The following is a 22974-nucleotide window of genomic DNA, read 5'->3' on the forward strand; positions in this document are numbered from 1 at the left end:
TTTTTCCTGAATTTTATACTAATTGAACTTGAAAAAGAAATTTAATTTGATTTAAAAAATAAACGATTTCACCGATTTACACGCGTTTTCCCTAGACCAAATTTTGACCGTATCACCCTTTAGCTCCCATATATATCTTTCGATCGATATGCACTTATACGGCCCTAGAAGCCTGAGCATTACCCCAAATTGGTTTAAATTTTGCACAGGGAGTACAATTGGTAGTATAGTCAAATGTGCAAAATTTTATTGAAATCGGTTCAGATTTAGATATAGCTCCCATATATATCTTTCGCCCGATATGGACTAATACGGTCCCAGAAGCCAGAGTTTTACTCCAATTTGGTTGAAATTTTGCACAGGGAATAGAATTAGCATTGTAGCTATGCGTGCCAAATTTAGTTGAAATCGGTTCAGATTTAGATATATCTCCCATATATAGCTTTCGCCCGATTTACACTCATATGACCACAGAGGCCAATTTTTTCCTCCGATTTAGTTGAAATTTTGCACAGAGAGTAGAATTAGCATTGTTGCTATGCGTGCCAAATTTGGTTGAAATCGGTTCAGATTTAGATATATCTCCCATATATAGCTTTCGCCCGATTTTCACTCATATGACCACAGAGGCCAATTTTTTGCTCCGATTTAGTTGAAATTTGGACAGGGAAGAGAATTAGCATTGTAGCTATGCGTGCCAAATTTGGTTGAGATCGGTTCAGATTTAGATATATCTCCCATATATACCTTTCGCCCGATTTCCACTCATATGACCACAGAGGCCAATTTTTAACTCCGATTTAGTTGAAATTTTGCACAGAGAGTAGAATTAGCATTGTTGCTATGCGTTCCAAATTTGGTTGAGATCGGTTCAGATTTAGATATATCTCCCATATATATGTTTTTCTGATTTCGACAAAAATGGTCAAAATACCAACATTTTCCTTGTAAAATCGCCACTGCTTAGTCGAAAAGTTGTAAAAATGACTCTAATTTTCCTAAACAATTTAGGGAAAATCGCAGCTAATAATACAATGATTTTGAAACCAACTTTATATTCCGTTGGAATTAATTTTATTGTTCAGTTTTCATCTAAACTCATATCTAATTTCAGACAATAGTTGGAAATTTAATTTCGAAGTAAATGACACTCTAACGATATAGCCTTCCATCAATGGTTGCTTATATTGCAACTTATCCTTCCTGGTAAGCAAATCACCTATTCAAGAATTACTGTTCTATTGGAACAGCAGCAGCAGCAGCAGTACACCAAAGAATTCCTTGATATTATTCTTGTCAGCCTCTCCATAAATTGTCTATGGCATAATTTCAACAAGAAATAGAAACGTAAATTCCTTTAAAGCCATGCTAAAATTTAAATAATTTTTCCATTTATATTAAAAACCTACAGACCTATAAATAGCAATAGCACTCTCGCTGAAATGTGAGAGTGTGTAAATTCAAATCCATCCATTATATACATAGTAGTCCTATACAACAAAGATGGAAGCCTTTGCTTCCCTACGCCCTCTTATTTTCCTCTGTCATCCGCCACAACACCAACAAGAAACTGGCAAATAAACTTCAACGGTTTCTTCGTTCTAAGTAAATGCGGGCCTTTGCAGCCATCGTCAACCGTATGCGTTTAGAATTTCCAAAGGAAAACAAAAATCAAAAGAAAAAAGAAGTCGGAAAGTGTTTTATCACCATCAGAACGGGAGTGCGGCACGCAGGAAATGTAAAGCTTGAATGGGACCTCGTAGAAATAAACATATTTTAAGATTAGTAGAAATATGCAAATGTCTGTAATTTTTGTTGGTGTTTTGTTTTATTTTTCTCTTCCTTTAGACAGTTTGACTCGTTGATGTTTGCTTCTTCCATTCCCTCCTCGAACTTTTTTTGCGCGAATATTTGCCAGTGTCATCTTAGAGTTGGGACACTGGAAAAACAGTTGATGATACTTAAGATATTTTTGTAATTTATGCAATATTGTAGCATAAATTAGATTAAAATTAAAATTAAGAAAATTAAATTAAAAAAAAAATATGAAATGAAATGAAATAAAATGAAATAAAATGAAAAGGAATGAAAGAAACTCTAAATTGATTTAAATTAAATTTTCTATAACTGTTTTTTTTCCTAGTGTAACAATATTGCTATTGAATTTGCTACAGTTTTATATTTCTTAACATTCATCGTTAAATCCTTGACAGAGACCAATCAAAAGTGATGTCTCTGGAATTTGTTTTTACGACAGTTAATAGCTAAATTCCTTTGTTGTCATTTTTCTTAGACGTAAGTGGTCCTAAATAATAGGATGATGCCGCCCAGATGATATCCATTGTTTATCGATATGTCCTTGAAGAAACTATTTGTTCAGAGTTAAGAAAAATATTTGCAATGTTGACATTTATAAATGGAATGCTATTCATCATAACTAATGAATTTTCAGCGGCAGGACATTGGAAATCAGAATAGATGTTTAGTGTTTGATACGAATGATTTTAGAAATTAAATGAAAATAGCTTTACACGTGTCTCTTACACGCAAAGAAAAAAAAAACGTTTGGAAAACGTGTACCGAAAACGTTTTTCTTTTGTTAGAGTTTTTTGAATTGCTTCGAAAATTTTAAACTTTTATCACCAAAAAAATTCGTTTGTTACAAAGTTTTTATTTTTTCAATAAAAAAAGTTATTTTTGAAACAACAACAGAGTCCATTTCGTTTATATCAAACACTCTTCTTTTCCGACTTTTGGTCTTTAATAAAACACATTTTACAGTTCAAAATTTAATATAGTACAATGTAATGTTGAACATTTTTTCGGAATCTTCCGAACATATGTAGAATGTATGTAAAAAAAAAAAAAAAAAAAAAAAAACTTTGGTCGAAGCAGGGATCGAACCCACGACCCTTGGCATGAGAGTCAGACGTAGCAACCACTGCTCCACGGTGCCAAACTAAATGTTTGTTTCTGTTAAATAAACTTTGTTTATTCGGTTCGTGGGCGCCGCAAGCTATGCTATATAAATATAGCTTATATGGATATTTATCTCTTGATGACCATAACAGGTACATAGCTCAGTGGTTAGTGTGTTGGCTTACAAAGTGCATGGTCCGCGGTTCGATTCTCCGTCCAGGCGAAAGGTAAAAAAATTTTAAAAATTTATAAAATCGTATAATTTCTTCTACATTGTTTGTATTACAGAAAAAGGTGCTAAGAACTAAAAATCTTCGTGGAAGTGAGAAAGATGTGAGGGAAAATGCAATTAGCCAGAAAAAAAATTTTTTTGACTTAGTTTATGAAATTGTTTTTACATCCTGGAAAAGAATAAACGTTTATCACAAAAAGTATATACTTTTCTTCCAAATACACTTCCTTACAGCGAAAAGCAAATGAGAAACGAACTTTGTTTGTCTAAAATTTCGTTTGGGAGGAAAGAATTATTTTTTTGTGTGTAGATCTCCAAGTTGGATTGGTTTTGCCAAGTTGGATTGGTTTTTTGTGAAAGGAAGCTAACCTAACCTAATTAAACCTACGACAAGGATGAAATTGAGGAAAGTGAAATGACTGGCGCCATATTCTTAGTTGTTGTTGTAACACTGTGTTATCATCTATTTTTGTTGCGCTGTTGGTAGATTTGCTTGTATCCAGATCGAGGAACTCTGCCACTAGCATGGGATATGTCCCGTGTAGGTTTGGTTCAACCAGCGAAAATGTGACGCGTGTCATGTGGCCCTTGATTACAGATTGAGCACACGTCTTCTACGCTTCTATAAATCATTGATACACGCAAAAAAATAATTCTTTCCTCCCAAACGAAATTTTAGACAAACAAAGTTCGTTTCTCATTTGCTTTTCGTTGAAAAGAAGTGTATTTGGAAGAAAAGTATATACTTTTTGTGATAAACGTTTATTCTTTTCCAGGATGTAAAAGCAATTTCATAAAGACTAACTCAAAAAAAATTTTTTCTGGCTAATTGCATTTTCCCTCACATCTTTCTCACTTCCACGAAGTTTTTTAGTTCTTAGCACCTTTTTCTGTAATACAAACAATGTAGAAGAAATTATACGATTTTATAAATTTTTAAATTTTTTTACCTTTCGCCTGGACTGAGAATCGAACAGCGGACCATGCAATTTGTAAGGCAGCACACTATCCACTGAGCTACATAGCTGGTATTGTCATCAATAGCTAATTATCCATATAAGTTATATTAATATAGCATAGCTTGCGGCGCCCACGAGCCGATTAAACAAAGTTTATTTAACAGAAAAATACATTTAGTTTGGGACCGTGGAGCAGTGGTTGCTACATCGGACTTGCATGCCAAGGGTCGTGGGTTCGATCCCTGCTTCGACCAAAGTTTTTTTTACATATATTCCAGATATGGTCGGAAGATTCCGAAAAAATTTTCAACATTACATTCTACTATAGTAAATTTTTACTATGAACTGTAAAATATGTCTTATTAAAGACCTAAAGCCAGAAAAGAACAGCGTTTGATATAAACGAAATGGACTGTGTTGTTGGTTCAAAAATAACTCTTTTTATTGAAAAAATAAAAATTGTGTAACAAACGAATTTTTTTGGTGATAAAAGTGTATACTTTTCGAAGCAATTCAAAAAACTCTAACAAAAGAAAAACATCGGTACACTGAAAAAACAGTGAACCCACCAGGAAGAAAAGTTTCGGTTAATTTTAGAAAATTTTGAATATTTGTAGAAAATTTTAACTAAACAGTAATACAAACGTTGGCATCACGCCGATGTCATAAAAATAAGTAAATATTTTTCGACAAATTCAAGAAAATTTATTAGACATAACTAAGTTTTTTCACTTGTTAAAGAAAATTTTGTAGTTTGAAGGAAAAACTTGGAGTTCAAAATTGCAAGAATGTCTTTAGTGATATACGAAGCTCATGATGGACGCATTTTTGATAAAATTTACAAATTTAAAGAAATTCTGAACTATTTTGTGGAAGGTACGAATTTAGTTAATCATTATGCTTCATTTGAGTTCATTTTTTCCTCGGTTTTAGTTAATTTAACTAACGTAAACAAAAAATTATTAGAGTAAAGGAAACTTTCTCCAAACATAATAATTCCATGAACTAAAATAAAGTTAAATTGGCTTTAGTGAAATAGAGAGTTCACTTTTTTTTGAGTGTACACGTTTTCCAAACGTTTTTTTTCTTTGCGTGTAGGTAGGAATTGGGGCGGCTACACTTGCCAGATTTTAGTTGGACTAAAACTAAAGGGTGATACGGTCAAAATTTGGTCAAGGGAAAATGCGTGTAAATCGGTGAAATCGTTTATTTAAAAAATCAAATTAAATTTGTTTTTCAAGTTCAATTAGTATAAAATTCAGGAAAAAAATCAGTTAGGCTTTCGCTTTTCCAAAACCGAATTGCCGGGCCTCACGCTTGACACCTGCCATCAGAGTTTGTACAGCCACCTTGTCCACTTTCTTCGCCGCAGAAAGCCAGTTTGCCTTGAACTGCTGCTCGTCCTTAGCAGTTTTTTTGGTCTTCTTAAGGTTCCGCTTGACAATAGCCCAGTATTTCTCAATTAGGCGGAGCTCTGGCGTGTTGGGAGGGTTCTTGTCCTTGGGAAACACTTGCACGTTGTTGGCGGCGTACCACTCCATGGCCTTTTCACCGTAATGGCAAGATGCCAAATCCGGCCAAAACAGTACGGAACAACCGTGTTTCTTCAGGGAAGGCAGCAGACGTTTATTCAAACACTCTTTCACGTAAATTTCTTGGTTGACAGTCCCGGAAGCTATGAAAATGCTGCTTTTCAAGCCACAGGTACAGATGGCTTGCCAAACCAGATATTTCTTTGCGAACTTTGACAGTTTTATGTGCTTGTGCTTTTGCCGTATAAAACTCCTGTCCCGGAAGCTGCTTGTAGTCAGCTTTGACGTAGGATTCGTCGTCCATTACCACGTAGTCAAACTTCGTCAGCATTGTCGTGTACAGCCTCCGAATTCGCGCTTTGGCCGTCGTATTTTGTTTATCATCGCGATTTGGAGTCACTACCTTCTTGTAAGTCGATAGTCCGGCTCGTTTTTTTGGCTCGATGTACGGTTGTAGACGATACACCCAGCTTATTTGCGGCATCTCGGAGAGAGAGGTTAGGGTTTCGCTTGAAACTACCGGCAACACTCTTTGTCGTCTCAGCGGCTTCCGGTTTTCGATTTTCCCCCGATCCAGACTTCCTGACAAACGTTCCCCAAACACTCTAATTACATTGATTTGGCAACTTTTAGCGATTTTGCCAGCTTTGCGTGCGAGTAGATCGGATTTTCGCGATGCGCGAGCAAAATTTTGATACGCTGCTCTTCTGGCTTAGACGGCATTTGACAACTGAAGAGTGAATTCCAAAATCAAAATAGGAGCAACATTCTACACACACACACACGCACACACCTTCAAAATGAGGGGTGTTCAGGTTTTTTAAATGCAAAATTGAAAGAAATACGTCAAGTTTATATTGACCAAATTTTGACCGTATCCCTTTAAACTAACAGGTTAGCTGATAAGTCCCCGGTCTAACAAAGAAAAACACATTTTTGTTTTTGTCAAAATTCGTTTTTATTATTCAACATAGTTCCCTTCAAGAGCGATACAACGATTATAACGACCTTCTAATTTTTTGATACCATTTTGCTAGTACTCCTTCGGTTTTGCCTCAAAATAGGCCTCAGTTTCGGTGATCACCTCTTCATTGCAGCCAAATTTTTTCCCTGCGAGCATCCTTTTGAGGTCTGAAAATAAGAAAAAGTCGCTGGGGGCTAGATCTGGAGAATACGGTGGGTGGGGAAGCAATTCGAAGCCCAATTCATGAATTTTTGCCATCGTTCTCAATGACTTGTGGTACGGTGCGTTGTCTTGGTGGAACAACACTTTTTTCTTCTTCATATGGGGCCGTTTTGCCGCGATTTCGACCTTCAAACGCTCCAATAACGCCATATGACAGTCACTGTTGATGGTTTTTCCCTTCTCAAGATAATCGATAAAAATTATTCCATGCGCATCCCAAAAAACAGAGGCCATTACTTTGCCAGCGTACTTTTGAGTCTTTCCACGCTTCGGAGACGGTTCACCGGTCGCTGTCCACTCAGCCGAGTGTCGATTGGACTCAGGAGTGTAGTAATGGAGCCATGTTTCATCCATTGTCACATATCGACGGAAAAACTCTGGTGTATTACGAGTTAACAGCTGCAAACACCGCTCAGAATCATCAACACGTTGTTGTTTTTGGTCAAATGTGAGCTCGCGCGGCACCCATTTTGCACAGAGCTTCCGCATAGCCAAATATTGATGAATGATATGACCAACACGTTCCTTTGATATATTTAAGGCCTCTGCTATCTTGATCAACTTCATTTTACGGTCATTCAAAATCATTTTGTGGATTTTTTTGATGTTTTCGTCGGTAACCACCTCTTTCGGGCGTCCACTGTCCTCCGTGCTCATTTCACCACGCTTGAATTTTGCATACTAATCAATTATTGTTGATTTCCCTGAACAACACTTTTTTCTTCTTCATATGGGGCCGTTTTGCCGCGATTTCGACCTTCAAACGCTCCAATAACGCCATATAATAGTCACTGTTGATGGTTTTTCACTTCTCAAGATAATCGATAAAAATTGTTCCATGCGCATCCCAACAAACAGAGGCCATTACTTTGCCAGCGAACTTTTGAGCCGCTTCGGATTTACGGTTATTCAAAATCATTTTGTGGATTTTTTTGATGCTTTCGTCGGTAACAACCTCTTTCGGGCGTCCACTGCGTTCACCGTCCTCCGTGCTCATTTCACCACGCTTGAATTTTGCATACCAATCAATTATTGTTGATTTCCCTGGGGCAGAGTCCGGAAACTCATTATCAAGCCAAGTTTTTGCTTCCACCGTATTTTTTCCCTTCAGAAAACAGTATTTTATCAAAACACGAAATTCCTTTTTTTCCATTTTTTCACAATAACAAAAGTTGCTTCACAAAAGACGCTCTATCACACAAACTAATTGACTTACATACGTCAAATTTTGACACGAATCATTTGAAGGTTGGTACTATATAAAAATAATATGCATTTAATACTAGCGACGCCATCTATGTGTCAGACCGGGGACTTATCAGCCAACATGTTAATAATATTGAGTGTCCGATCAGAGTCAGCTGCGGCGGATAATATTTTTGTGCGGGAGATGTCGGGGAGTCACGTAGCCGGATGACCAACTGTTGCGTGAAAAGGAAAATGTGCGATGGGAGTGCGAGTTTGTAAAAACTATTGGCGGGAAGTATAATGACTACTGCATGAGATGTTGCGCTGCGGAGAAAAAGGAATCAATTAAACACCTCTTGTGTGAGTGTCCTGCTTTTTGTGTAAGTCGTAAGCGATTTTTGGGGCGTAGAGGTTACAGGCGGACCTAAAGAACGTTAACTTAAGCAGTTTGCTAATGTTTTTGAAAAAAATCAGGTTTGTTCAATAGAAGAAATTAAGTACCTATATGTAATAGGTACTTTTAGTTAATGTGGAATCACAATGTACTGAATAGTCTAAGTGAGCCTAAATCAAATAGAACTGGCACTTTAACCTAACCTAATCATGGAATGAGGTTAGGTTAGGTTATGTGGCAGCCCGATGTATCAGGCTCATTTAGACTATTCAGTCCATTATGATACCACAGTGGTGAACTTCACTCTTATCACTGAGTGCTGCCCGATTCCATGTTAAGCTCAATGACAAGGACCTCCTTTTTATAGCCGAGTCCGAACGGCGTTCCACATTCCAGTGAAACCACTTAGAGAAGCTTTGAAACCCTCAGAAATGTCACCAGCATTACTGAGGTGGGATAATCCATCGATCGTAGCAGGAATCGAACCCACGACCTTGTGTATTTGTGTATGCAAGGCGGGCATGCTAACCATTGCACCACAGTGGCTCCCATGGAATGAGGTTATGTCATGAATATAAATTCAGTCTGATGCGTATATCCCAAACTGAGCCCGAACTATTTTCACTCCTGTAAATTGCAATATAAAATCGTACTTGTTTCCATACCAGGCTAATAAGAAACAAGTATATACGGCCGTAAGTTCGGCCAGGCCGAAGCTTATGTACCCTCCATCATGGATTGCGTAGAAACTTCTTCTAAACACTGCCATCCACAATCGAATTACTTAAGTTGCGGTAACGCTTGCCGATGGCAAGGCAACTTAAAACCTCCTAACACCATCTTCTAAATTGTATGTCCATACGTGGTATATATTAAATCAAAAAAGATCGATCCAATACGTATATAATTCAGTTTGACAAAGTAGAAATAAAATTTTGACAAAATTTTCTATAGAAATAAAATTTGGTAGATTATTTTTGGCTCTAGTGGCAACCATGATTATGAACCGATATGGACCAATTTTTGTGTGATTGGACCAATTTTGGTATGGTTGTTAGCGACCATATACTAACACGACGTTCCTAATTTGAACCGGATCGGATGAGTTTTGCTCCTCCAAGAGGCTCCGGAGGTCAAATTTGGAGAATGTTTTATATGGGGGCTATATATAATTATGGACCGATATGGACCAATTCTGGCACGGTTGTTAAAGATCATATACTAACACCATGTTCCAAATTACAACCGGATTGGATGAAATTTGCTTCTCGTGGAGACTTCGCAAGCCAAATCTGGGGATCGGTTTATATGGGGGCTATATATAATTATGAATCGATGTGGACCAATTTTTGCACGGTTGTTAGAGACCATATACCAATATCATGTACCAAATTTCAGGCGGATCGGATAAAATTTGCTTCTCTTTGAGGCTCCGCAACCCAAATCTGGGGATCGGTTTATTTGGGCGGTATATATAATTATGGACCGATGTGGACCAATTTTTGCACGGTTGTTAGAAACCATATACCAACATCATGTACCAAATTTCAGCCGGATCGGATGAAATTTGCTTCTCTTTGAGGCTCCTCAAGCCAAAACCTGGGGATCGGTTTATATGGGGGCTATATATAATAATGGACCAATGTGGACCAATTTTTTCACGGTTGTTAGAGACCATATACCAACATCATGTACCAAATTTCAGCCGGATCGGATGAAATTTGCTTCTCTTTGAGGCTCCTCAAGCCAAAACCTGGGGATCGGTTTATATGGGGGCTATATATAATAATGGACCAATATGGACCAATTTTTGCATGATTATTAGAGACCATATACCAACACCATGTACCAAATTTCAGCCGGATCGGATGAAATATACTTCTCTTAGAGGCTCCACTAGTCAAATCTGGGGATCGGTTTATATGGGGGCTATATATAATTAAGGACCGATATGGACCAATTTTTGCATGGTTGTTAGAGACCATATACCAACATCATGCACCAAATTTCAGCCGGATCGGATGAAATTTTCTTCTCTTTGAGGCTCCGCAAGCCAAATCTGGGGATCGGTTTATATGGGGGCTATATATAATTATGGACCGATGGGAACGAATTTTTGCATGGTTGTTAGAGACCATATACCAACACCATGTACCAAATTTCAGCCGGATCAGATGAAATGTGCTTCTCTTTTAGGCTCCGCAAGCCAAATCTGGGGATCGGTTTATATGGGGGCTATATATAATTATGGACCGATGTGAACCAATTTTTGCATGGTTGTTAGAGACCATATACCAACACCATATACCAAATTTCAGCCGGATCGGATGAAATATGTTTCTTTTAGAGGCTCCACAAGCCAAATCTGAGGGTCCCTTTATATGGGGGCTATACGTAAAAGTGGACCGATATGGCCCATTTTCAATACCATCCGACCTACATCGATAACAACTACTTGTGCCAAGTTTCAAGTCGATAGCTTGTTTCGTTCGGAAGTTAGCGTGATTTCAACAGACGGACGGACGGACGGACGGACGGACGGACATGCTCAGATCGACTCAGAATTTCACCACGACCCAGAATATATATACTTTATGGGGTCTTAGAGCAATATTTCGATGTGTTACAAACGGAATGACAAAGTTAATATACCCCCCATCCTTTGGTGGAGGGTATAAAAATAAAAATGAGCCACTAAAAGCCCATCAATTTAAAATAATTAGACCTGAATTGAATGTAGGATAGATAATGAAAACGTTAATGTATTCCAGTTAGCACCCCTTTCCACAACTTATCTCTTGAAATAATAGCACTCTGACATTGATCCAGTAAATTTCCATGAACCATAATAATTACCATTTGTTTCTTACTTAAATGGACCATACAAGTGATTTATGTTACTTTGGGTTTTGCTATATTTCCTCTCACCATACTCCTCCATACTACAAGTTAAATGATATACGATTCGTCTTAAGTTTCTCAAGTGAAAAAAGAAAATGTTTTGCCTTAGGAATACGAAGAAGAACACTTAGGTATTTAACAAAAGCTGTTGAAAACATTTATACAAAACAAAATTTATGAAAATAATTTATTCTCTGAATACACACACAGCCAGCAAACCCTATATTCCAAAAACGCAAAAAACCCAACCGCATCAACCCAACCCAACAACTTCTCCTTGGGGAAATTTTTCTTTTATTACCGAGAACCATTGAAGAGGAATAACACTTGGACGTATGTACTATCGTGTTTACTTTGTTTGACCAACTAAATGCTGTGGCTCTCCCTTGCCGTCTTCTCTATCCTTCGATTTGTTCTAAACTTGCTATGGGAGTTTATGGCCTTGACCATTCACATCTGGATATTGAAAAGTGATTTTGGATTTTTGAAACTGTTTTTTTTCTATTCTGTGGTTATGATTCTTAGTATTTACACAAGTTCTCAATGGTTGCTCATGACCATCATTTTGTAGCTATGGCCTGATGGTCATAGTGATTCTATTGAAAAGTGGCATTGCTTTTAAGTTTACTTGTGGTTTCACCAGAGCAGAGTTTATATTCATTTCCCTTTCATAGTAGTTGAGTACTGTAAATTGATATTACAAAATTAATTAAGATTCTTTCATGAGGTACACGCAGAGAAACAACTTCTCTCGTCCCAAATGAAATTTTTGATCAACGAGTATGGTTTGGATTTTTCTTTTCGTGGTAAATAAAATTTGTTTGGAAGAAAATATATATACAGTTTGGATGTTAGTATGTATTGCACTTATACAACACATATTAAAAAACAAGTATATACGGCCGTAAGTTGAGCCAGGCCGAATCTTATGTACACTGAAAAAACAGTGAACCCACCAGGAAGAAACCTTTCGGTTAATTTTAGAAAATTTTGAATATTTGTAGAAAATTTTAACTAAACAGTATTACAAACGTTGGCATCACGCCGATGTCATAAAAATAAGTAAATATTTTTCGACAAATACAAGAAAATTTATTAGACATAACTAAGTTTTTTCACTTGTTAAAGAAAATTTTGTAGTTTGAAGAAAAAACTTGGAGTTCAAAATTGCAAGAATGTCTTTAGTGACATACGAAGTTCACGATGGACGCATTTTTGGTAAAATTTCTTAAAACTTCTTTACATCGTTTTCTATATTGTGAGTTAGTCCATACGTGGTATATATTAGACAAAAAAGTTATGTATAGTTAAGCCTACAAATAATTACGAATCGATATGGACTTTTTGCACGGTACGTAGAGAGCCAGAATTGAAATATGGGGGTCGCTTATATGGGGGCTAAATACAATTATGAACTTGATATGGACCAATTTTTGTGTGATTGGGGATCGGTTTATCTGAGGGCTATATATAACTATAGACCGAATGGACCTAGTTAGGCATGGTTGTTAACGGCCATATACTAGCACAATGTACCAAATTGCAACTCACTCGGATGAAATTTGCTCCTCCAAGAGGCTCCAAAACCAAATATCGGGATCGAATTATATGGGGGCTATATAAGATTATGGACCGATATGGACCACTTTTGGCATGGTTGTTAAATATCATATACTACCACCACGTACCAAATTTCAACCGAATCGGATGAATTTTGATTCTCCAAAAGGCACCGGAGGTCAAATCTGGGGATCGGTTTATATGGGGGTTATCTTTAATTATGGACTGATATGATATGGTTGTTGGATACCATATACTAACATCACGTACCAAATTTCAACCGAATAGGAAGATTTTTGCTCTTCCAAGGGGCTCTGGAAGTCAAATCTGGGGATCGGTTTATATGGGGCCTATATATAATTATGGACCGATTTCGACCAATTTTTGCATAGGAGTTTGAGGCCATATATTACACCACGTACCAAATTTCAACTGAATCAGATGAATTTTGGTCTTTCAAGAGGCTCCGGAGGTCAAATCGGGTGATCGGTTTATATGGGGGCTATATATAATTATGGACCGATGTGGACCAATTTCTGCATGGCTGTTAAGACCATATACTAAGACCATGTACTAAATTTCAGCCAGATGGGATGAAATTTGCTTTTTTCACTTGTTAAAGAAAATTTTGTAGTTTGAAGAAAAAACTTGGAGTTCAAAATTGCAAGAATGTCTTTAGTGACATACGAAGTTCACGATGGACGCATTTTTGGTAAAATTTCTTAAAACTTCTTTACATCGTTTTCTATATTGTGAGTTAGTCCATACGTGGTATATATTAGACAAAAAAGTTATGTATAGTTAAGCCTACAAATAATTACGAATCGATATGGACTTTTTGCACGGTACGTAGAGGGCCAGAATTGAAATATGGGGATCGCTTATATGGGGGCTATATACAATAATGAACTTTTGTGTGATTGGAAATCGATTTATCTGAGGGATATATATTACTATAGACCGATATGGACCTAGTTAGGCATGGTTGTTAACGACCATATACTAGCACAATGTACCAAATTTCAACTCACTCGGATGAAATTTGCTCCTCCAAGAGGCTCCAAAACCAAATCTCGGGATCGGTTTATATGGGGCTATATATGATTATGGACTGATATGGACCACTTTTGGCATGGTTGTTAAATATCATATACGATCACCACGTACCAAATTTCAAGCAGATCGGATGAATTTTGCTTCTCCAAAAGGCACCGGAGGTCAAATCTGGAGATCGGTTTATATGGGAGCTATATAGAATTATGGGCTGCTAGGAACCAATTCCTGCATGGTTGTTGGATACCATATACTAACATCACGTACCAAATTTCAACCGAATAGGAAGAATTTTGCTCTTCCAAGGGGCTCTGGAAGTCAAATCTGGAGATCGGTTTATATGGGGTCTATATATAATTATGGACCGATTTCGACCAATTTTTGCATAGGAGTTTGAGGCCATATATTAACACCACGTACCAAATTTCAACTGAATCAGATGAATTTTGGTCTTCCAAGAGGCTCCGGTGGTCAAATCGGGTGATCGGTTTATATGGGGGCTATATATAATTATGGACCGATATGGACCAATTTTTGCATGGTTGTTATAGACCATATCTAACACCATGTACTAAATTTCAGCCGGATCGGATGAAATTTGCTTCTCTTAGAGGCCTCGCAAGCCAAATCGTGGGATCGGTTTATATGGGGGCTATATATAATTATGGACCGATGTGGACCAATTTCTGCATGGTTGTTAGAGACCATATACTAACACCATGTTTCAAATTTCAGCCGGATCGGATGAAATTTGCTTCTCTTAGAGGCCTCGCAAGCCAAATCGGGGGATCGGTTCATATGGGGGCTATATATAATTATGGACCGATGTGGACTATTTTTTGCATGGTTGTTAGAGACCATATACTAACACCCTGTACCAAATTTCAGCCGGATCGGATGAAATTTGCTTCTCTTAGAGGCCTCGCAAGCCAAATTTGGGGGTCCGTTTATATGGGGGATATACGTAAAAGTGGACCGATATGGCCCATTTGTAATACCACGACCTACATCAATAACAACTACTTGTGCCAAGTTTCAAGTCGATAGCTGGTTTCGTTCGGAAGTTAGCGTGATTTTAACAGACGGACGGACGGACGGACGGACGGACATGCTCAGATCGACTCAGAATTTCACCACGACCCAGAATATATATACTCTTAGAGCAATATTTCGATGTGTTACAAACGGAATGACAAAGTTAATATACCACCATCCCAGAATCTGATGTAGTCCCCATATTAAGAAACTTTAAATTTTACTTCGAGAAGCGTATCATTTGGATCGATCTTTTTTGAAGTACGAGGGCAGTTCGGAAACTTCTTAGCCTAGCACAAAAAGAGCGGTATAAACAAAAAAAAGTGTTTTGGAAACTTCCATTCCTGTTATGAACACATCTTAAATTGTTTCGATCTGGCAACTCATTCATATGTTCAAAAATGACGCATCCGCAATTTTTTTACAATGGAAAAATTAGAAATGCGTGCTGTCATTAAATGTTTACATAAAAAATGTTTATCTGGACAAGAAATTCATAATGATATATTATGGTGAAACCTTAAATTCTATAGTAACCAGCTACGACAAGGGGCTTTTATATTTCATTCATGGTGGTGATTCATGGTCACCTGTATATATATTTTTGTTAATTTTTAATTCGTAGCAATTTTTTTTTAATTTATAAAAATTTGTCATAAAAAATTTCATTGGATTTTTGTACCCACCAGAATGGTGACGGGGGTATAATAAGTTTGTCATTCCGTTTGTAACACATCGAAATATCGATTTCCGACTATATAAAGTATATATATTCTTGATCAGGGAGAAATTCTAAGACGATATAACGATGTCCGTCTGTCCGTCTGTCTGTCTGTTGTAATCACGCTACAGTCTTCAATAATGAAGCAATCGTGCTGAAATTTTGCACAAGCTCGTCTTTTGTCTGCAGGCAGGTCAAGTTCGAAGATGGGCTATATCGGTCCAGGTTTTGATATAGTCCCCATATAAACCGACCTCCCGATTTGGGGTCTTGGGCTTATAGAAATCGTAGTTTTTATCCAATTTGCATGAAATTTTAAATCTAGAGGTATTTTATGACCATAAAGAGGTGTGCCAAAAATTGTGAGTATCGGTTCATGTTTTGGTATAGCCCCCATATAGACCGATCTCCCGATTTTACTTCTTGGGCTTATAGAGACCGCAGTTTTTACTCAATTTACCTGAAATTGGAAATCTAGAGGTATTGTAGGACCACAAATACGTGTGCCAAAAATTGTGAGTATCGGTCCATATTTTGGTATAGCTCCCATATAGACCGATCTCCCGATTTTACTTCTTGGGCTTATAGAAACCGCAGTTTTTATCCAAATTACCTGAAATTGGATATCGAGAGGTACTTTAGAACTGTAAAGAGGTGTGCCAAAAATGGTGAGCATCGGTCCATGTTTTGGTATGGTCCCCATATAAACCGACCTCCCGATTTGGGGTCTTGGGCTTATAGAAACCGTAGTTTTTATATAATTTGCCTGAAACTGAAAATCTAGAGGTACTTGAGGACCATCAAAAGGTGTGCCGAAAATGGTCCATATCGTTCCATGTTTTGGTATAGCCCCCATATAGACCGATCTCCCGATTTTACTTCTTGGGCTTATAGAAACCGCAGTTTTTATCCAATTTACCTGAAATTGGATATCGAAAGGTACTTTAGAACTGTAAAGAGGTGTGCCAAAAATGGTGAGCATCGGTCCATGTTTTGGTATGGTCCCCATATAAACCGACCTCCCGATTTGGGGTCTTGGGCTTATAGAAACCGTAGTTTTTATATAATTTGCCTGAAATTGGAAATCTAGAGATACTTGAGGACCATCAAAAGGTGTGCCGAAAATGGTCCGTATCATTCCATGTTTTGGTATAGCCCCCATATAGACCGATCTCCCGATTTTACATCTTGGGCTTCTAGAATCCGCAATTTATATACAAATTGCCTGAAATTGGAAATTTATAGGTATTTTAGGACCATAAAGAGGTTTGCCACAAATGGTGAGTATCGGTCCATGTTTTGATATAGCCCCCATATAGACCGATATCCCGATTTTACTTCTTGGGCTTCTAGAATCCGAAGTTTTTATCCTATTTGCCTGAAATTGGAAATCTAGAGGTATTTTCGGGTCATAGAGAGGTGTGCCGAAAACGGTGAGTATCGGTCCATATTTTAGTATAGCCCCCATAAGAACGATCTCCCGATTTAACTCTTTGGGTTTCTAGAAACCGTAGTTTTTATCCAATTTGCTTGAAATTGTAAATATTTTGGTATTTTAGGCTCACAAAAACGTGTATCGGATTAAGTTTTTATCAGTACTTTTGGTAATGCCTCCATATAGACCGACTTCACTTCTTAGTTCTTGAGGGTTTATAAGGCGCACTGATCATGAAAATTGCTTGAAACTCAATGTAAAATTTTCAGATTTTACTTCTCGGGTGAAAATCTACAGATTTAAGATTTCAAATCAAGACGTTATTTTATAATTTTCTTGCACACTTACAAGAGATGTTAATGATTCCTCTAAAACTCAAACAAAAATGGTTCTTATAAATCCAGAATCTGATATAGTCGTTATAGGTGAAATTTTTAAATTTATCTTCGGGAAGTGTCCTCAAGTTCTCAAGCCCTCCTGAATTTTCAAAGGAAACCCTAATATTTGGTTCATGGTGGTGGGTATTTAAGACAGGGCTGTGGAGTCGAGCCAATTTTGCTCGACTCCGACTCCAGCATTTTTCATCAGCTCGACTCCGACTCCGGAGTCGACTCCGGGTAATATAACTAAATCTCATTTTAATACCACTAATTTGTAGTTCTATTGTGGGGGTACCGTAAGTGGATCGATATAAAGTATCGTATTTATTTATGTGTGCAAAAAAAGGTCTTAATTTCACATTAGATGCCAACTGAACTCTATATTTCAAATTTAGGGTAATGTTTAATAAATAAAATAATGATATAAATACTCATCATAATATGAGAAGATACCAACAGTATATGTATTTGTGGACCAACATTATTGTTACTATCTCAAATCCTTTAAATTTGTTGCGCGCTATATAAAGGTTTATATTCCCATTTGAAAATTTGAGTCATTTCTACAAGTTTTCGACTTAGCAGTGAGTATCTGTGAGCATACAATTTTGGGAAAAAAAGTTTGTCTAGTAAATAAAACTTTTTATAGAAATAAAAGTTTGAAAAAATTATCAATAGAAATACAATTAAAAAAATTGTGTAGCAAACAAAATTTTGCAAAATTTTTTATAGAAGTAAAATTTTGCAAAATATTCTATAGAAGCAAAATTTTGACTAAATTTTCTATAGAAATAAAATTTTGACTAAATTTTATATAGAGAAAAATATTTCTGTAGTATTAAAATTTTGAATACATTTTTTGTAGCAGTGAGCATCAGTAAGAAAAAAAATTTGAGAAAATTTGCTATAGAAATAAAATTTGACAATTTTTTCTTATAGAAATAAAATTTTGAAAAAATTATCTATAAAAACACAATTTTAGAAAAATTTTTGTGTAGTAAATAAAATTCTGCAAAATATTCTACAGAAACAAAATTTTGACTAAATTTTCTATAGAAATAAAATTTTGACAAAATTTTCTATAGAAATAAAAGTTTGACCAAATTTTCTAATAAAAATTTCATTTACTATAAAATGTTGGCAAAATTTTCTATAGAAATAAAATTTTGACTCAAATTTTTATAGAAATAAAATTTTGAAAAATTTTTGTGTAACAAACAAAATTTTGCAAAATTTTCTATAGAAATAAAATTTTGCAAAATATTCTATAGAAACAAAATTTTGACTCAATTTTCTATAGAAATGAAATTTTGACTAAATTTTCTATAGAAAAAAATATTTCTATAGTAATAAAATTTTGAATAAATTTTTATAGAAATAAAATTTTGACAAAATTTGCTATAGAAATAAAATTTTGACAAAACTTTTTATAGAAATAACATTTTGACAAAATTTTCTATAAAAAACAACTTTGAAAAAATGTTCTGTCAATATTCCACATATGTATATGGCCTTAAAATAAAATTAAAAAAAAAATAATAATTTCGATTGTTCGAAATATTTCAAATAAATTGATATGGACATTAAAATGGATCGATCATGCTGTACATTGATCGAATGAATAACGCAATGGAAACAAATTTGCGTAAAAACTTGCTTAGTTACAAAAATGTGAAGTGTTTTAAAAAAATTTTGTTTAGCCGGAGTCGAGCAAAATTTTTACGACTCCGACTCCGACTCCAGCAAAATCTTCAGACTCCGACTCCAAGACTCCGACTCCGGCTCCACAGCCCTGATTTAAGATTCGGCCCGGCCGAACTTACTTCTGTATATACTTGTTTTTTATAAAATTTAATGAATTTTTTTTTTGTGCAGTAAGTTGTAAGGCGATGAGATAAATATTTTACAAAGGGGATTCCCCCCTTTGATTGTAAACATTTATTAAAATTTCCAATACATCAGTCATTCCCTCCTTACTAAACCAAAACAACCAACTATAATTTCCCTCCTCCCAAAAGCATTGACATCACAACATCTTCCGCAGTTATCCATCAATCTTTGTCAGTAAGCCATTATTTAGGGATATGCCAAAACCAACGAAACATAAATTAAAATTAAAAAATAATAAATCTAATTGACATTTATTATAAATGAACAAAAAAAAATGGAAAACATGGGAAGTTTACATTTCATATAAAACCTAAACACTAATCACACATTAAGCTAAACTGATAAAATTAATTAAAATTAGAAAATAAAAGGGATTACAAGGGAAAATGGAGAATTAATCACTAACCTAAATTAACTGTGACGGTGACGGTGGCTATTACAAACTTAAAACAGAAAATATAACTCTAATAAATTTCACATCTTTTAGAGGGATTCATGGTGGAGCCAGCAGGACATTTGAAAATTTTGGCAAATTCAGGAAAATTAGCCAAAGGCCCGATAACACGAAATTTGGCAGGAGCATGAATATCAACAAATGAAACTTTCTCAGGCATCACATCATCAACATCAACACAAAAGAATTGGGCAAAACTAAGGAAGAGCATTTTCTTGTTATTCAATTTCATATTGGGTAAAAGTTCTTCCAGGGTTTCCAACGATTGTTGATTTAGCCAACGTATATAGGCTTTATAGGCCAGTTGGATGGCTCCATTATCGGCTATATTTTCCGATTGCATATCCGATGTGGGTAGATATTTGCCATTGTAACGAAAATGCCCATATTGATGTTTAAAACAATTCCTTTTCACTTTGAAAGCCTTAAATGAGACGTCATCCCACCAGGGTAAGATTTGCGTACCATTATCATAGAATTGCAATGAGCCAATATCACTGAAGCCATGCAGTAACTCATGAGCCAACAAAAAGCCTAGGGTACCAAATTTCAAAGCTTGTGGATAATGTGAGGACCATAGGTAATTCGGTTGTAATAGCGACACAGGAATAATGATGGCATTCTCTTCGTTGATATAAGCAGGCGAATGGGCCAACTCATGTATGGACATTTCTATTTTACCAGTATCTCGTAATTGCTGGAGGAATTTCAAAACCCTACGATTATGCAAAGCCTTTAGATTATCCACATAATGATGATCATTGATTAGTAATTGCTCATAGTCTTGACTAAAATTGTGATGCTCATAGGAGTTAATGTGCAATTGCATACGATCCAATTTTTCCAAGGCCATTTTTCGTGAACTATCCGTCATCCATTCCATGCGGGAGGTATTTATTTGTTGGCGGAATGTATGCTTAATTTCCAGCCATATGGTAACAATGTCATATTGCAAAGCCTTGGTGTCATAGCTACGAAAGACCATATTGTCCAAAATGTGATTGAAGAAACGTTTGGTTTTTTCCAAACAGATATCTTCCAAGTCGGCATAGGAACGATCATAGGCCATGAAAAAGGGTTCCACCAGTTTGTACATAATATAATTGGCCACCTGGGCCTTGGGTGAACGATGCAGCACCTCTTTCAGGACCTCATGATAGTGAGGGCTATACTCATAGCAGGTAACATTCAATTCATAGCCCAAGGTGGTCTCTAGAAATTTCAAGAAATTCATATCCTCACCATAGAGGGTCTGCAACTCTTCCCGAGATCTCTTAATCGAGGACGCCTTAAGGCTTTTTTCCGTATTGAAATCCGTTAAACCTTCTGCCATTTGTATTTCCAAATCCAAAATGCCTTTAGCAGCTAGTTTGGCAGTGTCGACATTGAGGCCTAGGAAATCTTCTAGATTTTTTTCTATGGCATTTTGATAATCCTCTCGCAAGCGTTTTGTTGCCACTCCCTGATAGACAGGTTTCGAACCCAAACTCAAGGATGGTTGGCCCACAAATAATGTATGCTCTGATTTATTATCGAAATCTGGACGTAGACCCAATTGCAAGATTATATCGAAACCATAGCGATGTTGTATGGATCCCAATAAAGTGAAGCAATCGAAAGTGCTCTCTCCAGTCCATTCTTCTTCTGCCTCAAGTAGGGCTGGCATTTGACCAAATTCTCCTATAATCGATCTCATCTCTTGGACTACTTGCTCCTTTTTTATCAAACTCATTTGCCGACATGATCTATAGAAATCTTTAACTTTTTTCACAGTATCTGCATTTGCATCCAAACTCACTTTCTCATTCATTGGTTCATCCTCCATGGGATCTTCCTCATCGTCCTCGTCATCATTTCGTTTGGTCAACTGATTCAAAACTCTCAATTGTTTTTGTTTATATGTGGAGGCTAATAAATCAAATATCGAAGTTTTTCGGCTCAGTGTTGTCTCCGCTGGATTCAATCGTGGCCAATTGCCACATGCAAATTCATAGAAATTCTCACAAACATCCTCATCCGGATTCATGAAGTTTCTCATTTCAGCCGATTTGGCCATACGCATAATTGCTCCCACATATTCCATATCTCTATAGTCTGCTATACGATTCTCCTCCAAATTGATACGCACTGTGGGCGATGTATGGCCAAAGTCCACAATATGAATCACCTGTAGACCTAGGAGCATTAACCAGTTAGCTCTGATCCATTTGTCAAAGCCCTCAAACATGTTGCTTGTTTTTGTTTTGCCTTTAAGTTTGACAACCGGCTGCCGCGCACGTTGGACCAACTATCTTAAGCTATGCTGTTGGTGCTCTATCCACTGAGTACCAAGTACAACTGTCGCTATTTACATTTTTTTTGCTAAATTTTACTTTCGATTTGTGAATGATTGCTTTTGTTGGCCGACCAGCCAGCCAGCAGTTCGTAGCCATTTAATTTGTTTCATTCAACTTCTCTTGTTTCTCCATGAGATGAGATTTTTTTTGTTCAGTACTCAGTTCATGATGTACTTGTCGTGCGTCTTATGCTAGAGTCCAGTTCAAAATGTTATCAAATAATTTCGTAAATATTGTCTGAGTATAGTTTTGTGTGAACAGGGTTGCCGAATTGCGGGATTTTAACAAAATCCCATCAGGGCTAGTGAAAATGGGCCAGAAATCGGTATACGAAGTAAACTGATCCTGAAATTTTGGTGGCCATTTTGAGGTAAAAATGAAGCGAAACACCACTTACTTGGTTGATGCGAGCAGACTGCGATGGTGAGTCCAGTCCCATTGGAATATCCATGGTCTGCGGTCGATATTTCAGGGTTTAAATTTTCGGATCATTTCTGGTTTTGTTATCGTTTTATTTCCTCTACTTTTAGGACGTGATGCTCGATGATTCTAAGGACAGCCTTTTGTGGTTTTCCAACCAAATAAAAAGCAATCACACTATCCCGCTGAAATTTACTGCCTGTTCATGAAACACAAAATCGACTCGAGACGAATCGTTTGTCTAGATTTAAACTAAAATAACTTTAGATATATTTGCTAGAAAATCCTGAAATTTGTCATGAACTCATTATTTATGATTTATTATCGAATCGTTCGTGTCGAGGCGAACGAAAATTCCACGAACAGGCACTTAATCACA

The 22974-nt window shown here is 36.5% G+C and overlaps 2 protein-coding genes across 6 annotated transcripts in view; both read right to left on the reverse strand.

Moving 5' to 3' along the window:
• The window catches only part of LOC142222505 (uncharacterized), a 329961-nt gene that overhangs the window by 117413 nt on the left and 189574 nt on the right, over nucleotides 1–22974 (reverse strand). The window lies entirely within an intron of this gene.
• LOC142222498 (membrane metallo-endopeptidase-like 1) lies at nucleotides 19618–22272 on the reverse strand. The gene has a single exon (XM_075292662.1). The coding sequence runs from the start codon at nucleotides 22064–22066 to the stop codon at nucleotides 19850–19852; it is 2217 nt and encodes a 738-aa protein (XP_075148777.1). The 5' UTR covers nucleotides 22067–22272; the 3' UTR covers nucleotides 19618–19849.

The sequence above is a fragment of the Haematobia irritans genome, chromosome 1 (assembly GCF_050003625.1).
Source record: "Haematobia irritans isolate KBUSLIRL chromosome 1, ASM5000362v1, whole genome shotgun sequence".
NCBI classification, from domain to species: domain Eukaryota; kingdom Metazoa; phylum Arthropoda; class Insecta; order Diptera; family Muscidae; genus Haematobia; species Haematobia irritans.

Excerpts from the sequence above, each read along its gene's own strand:
- LOC142222498 (XM_075292662.1), bottom strand. The coding sequence starts at position 22,066 with ATGTTTGAGGGCTTTGACAAATGGATCAGAGCTAACTGGTTAATGCTC.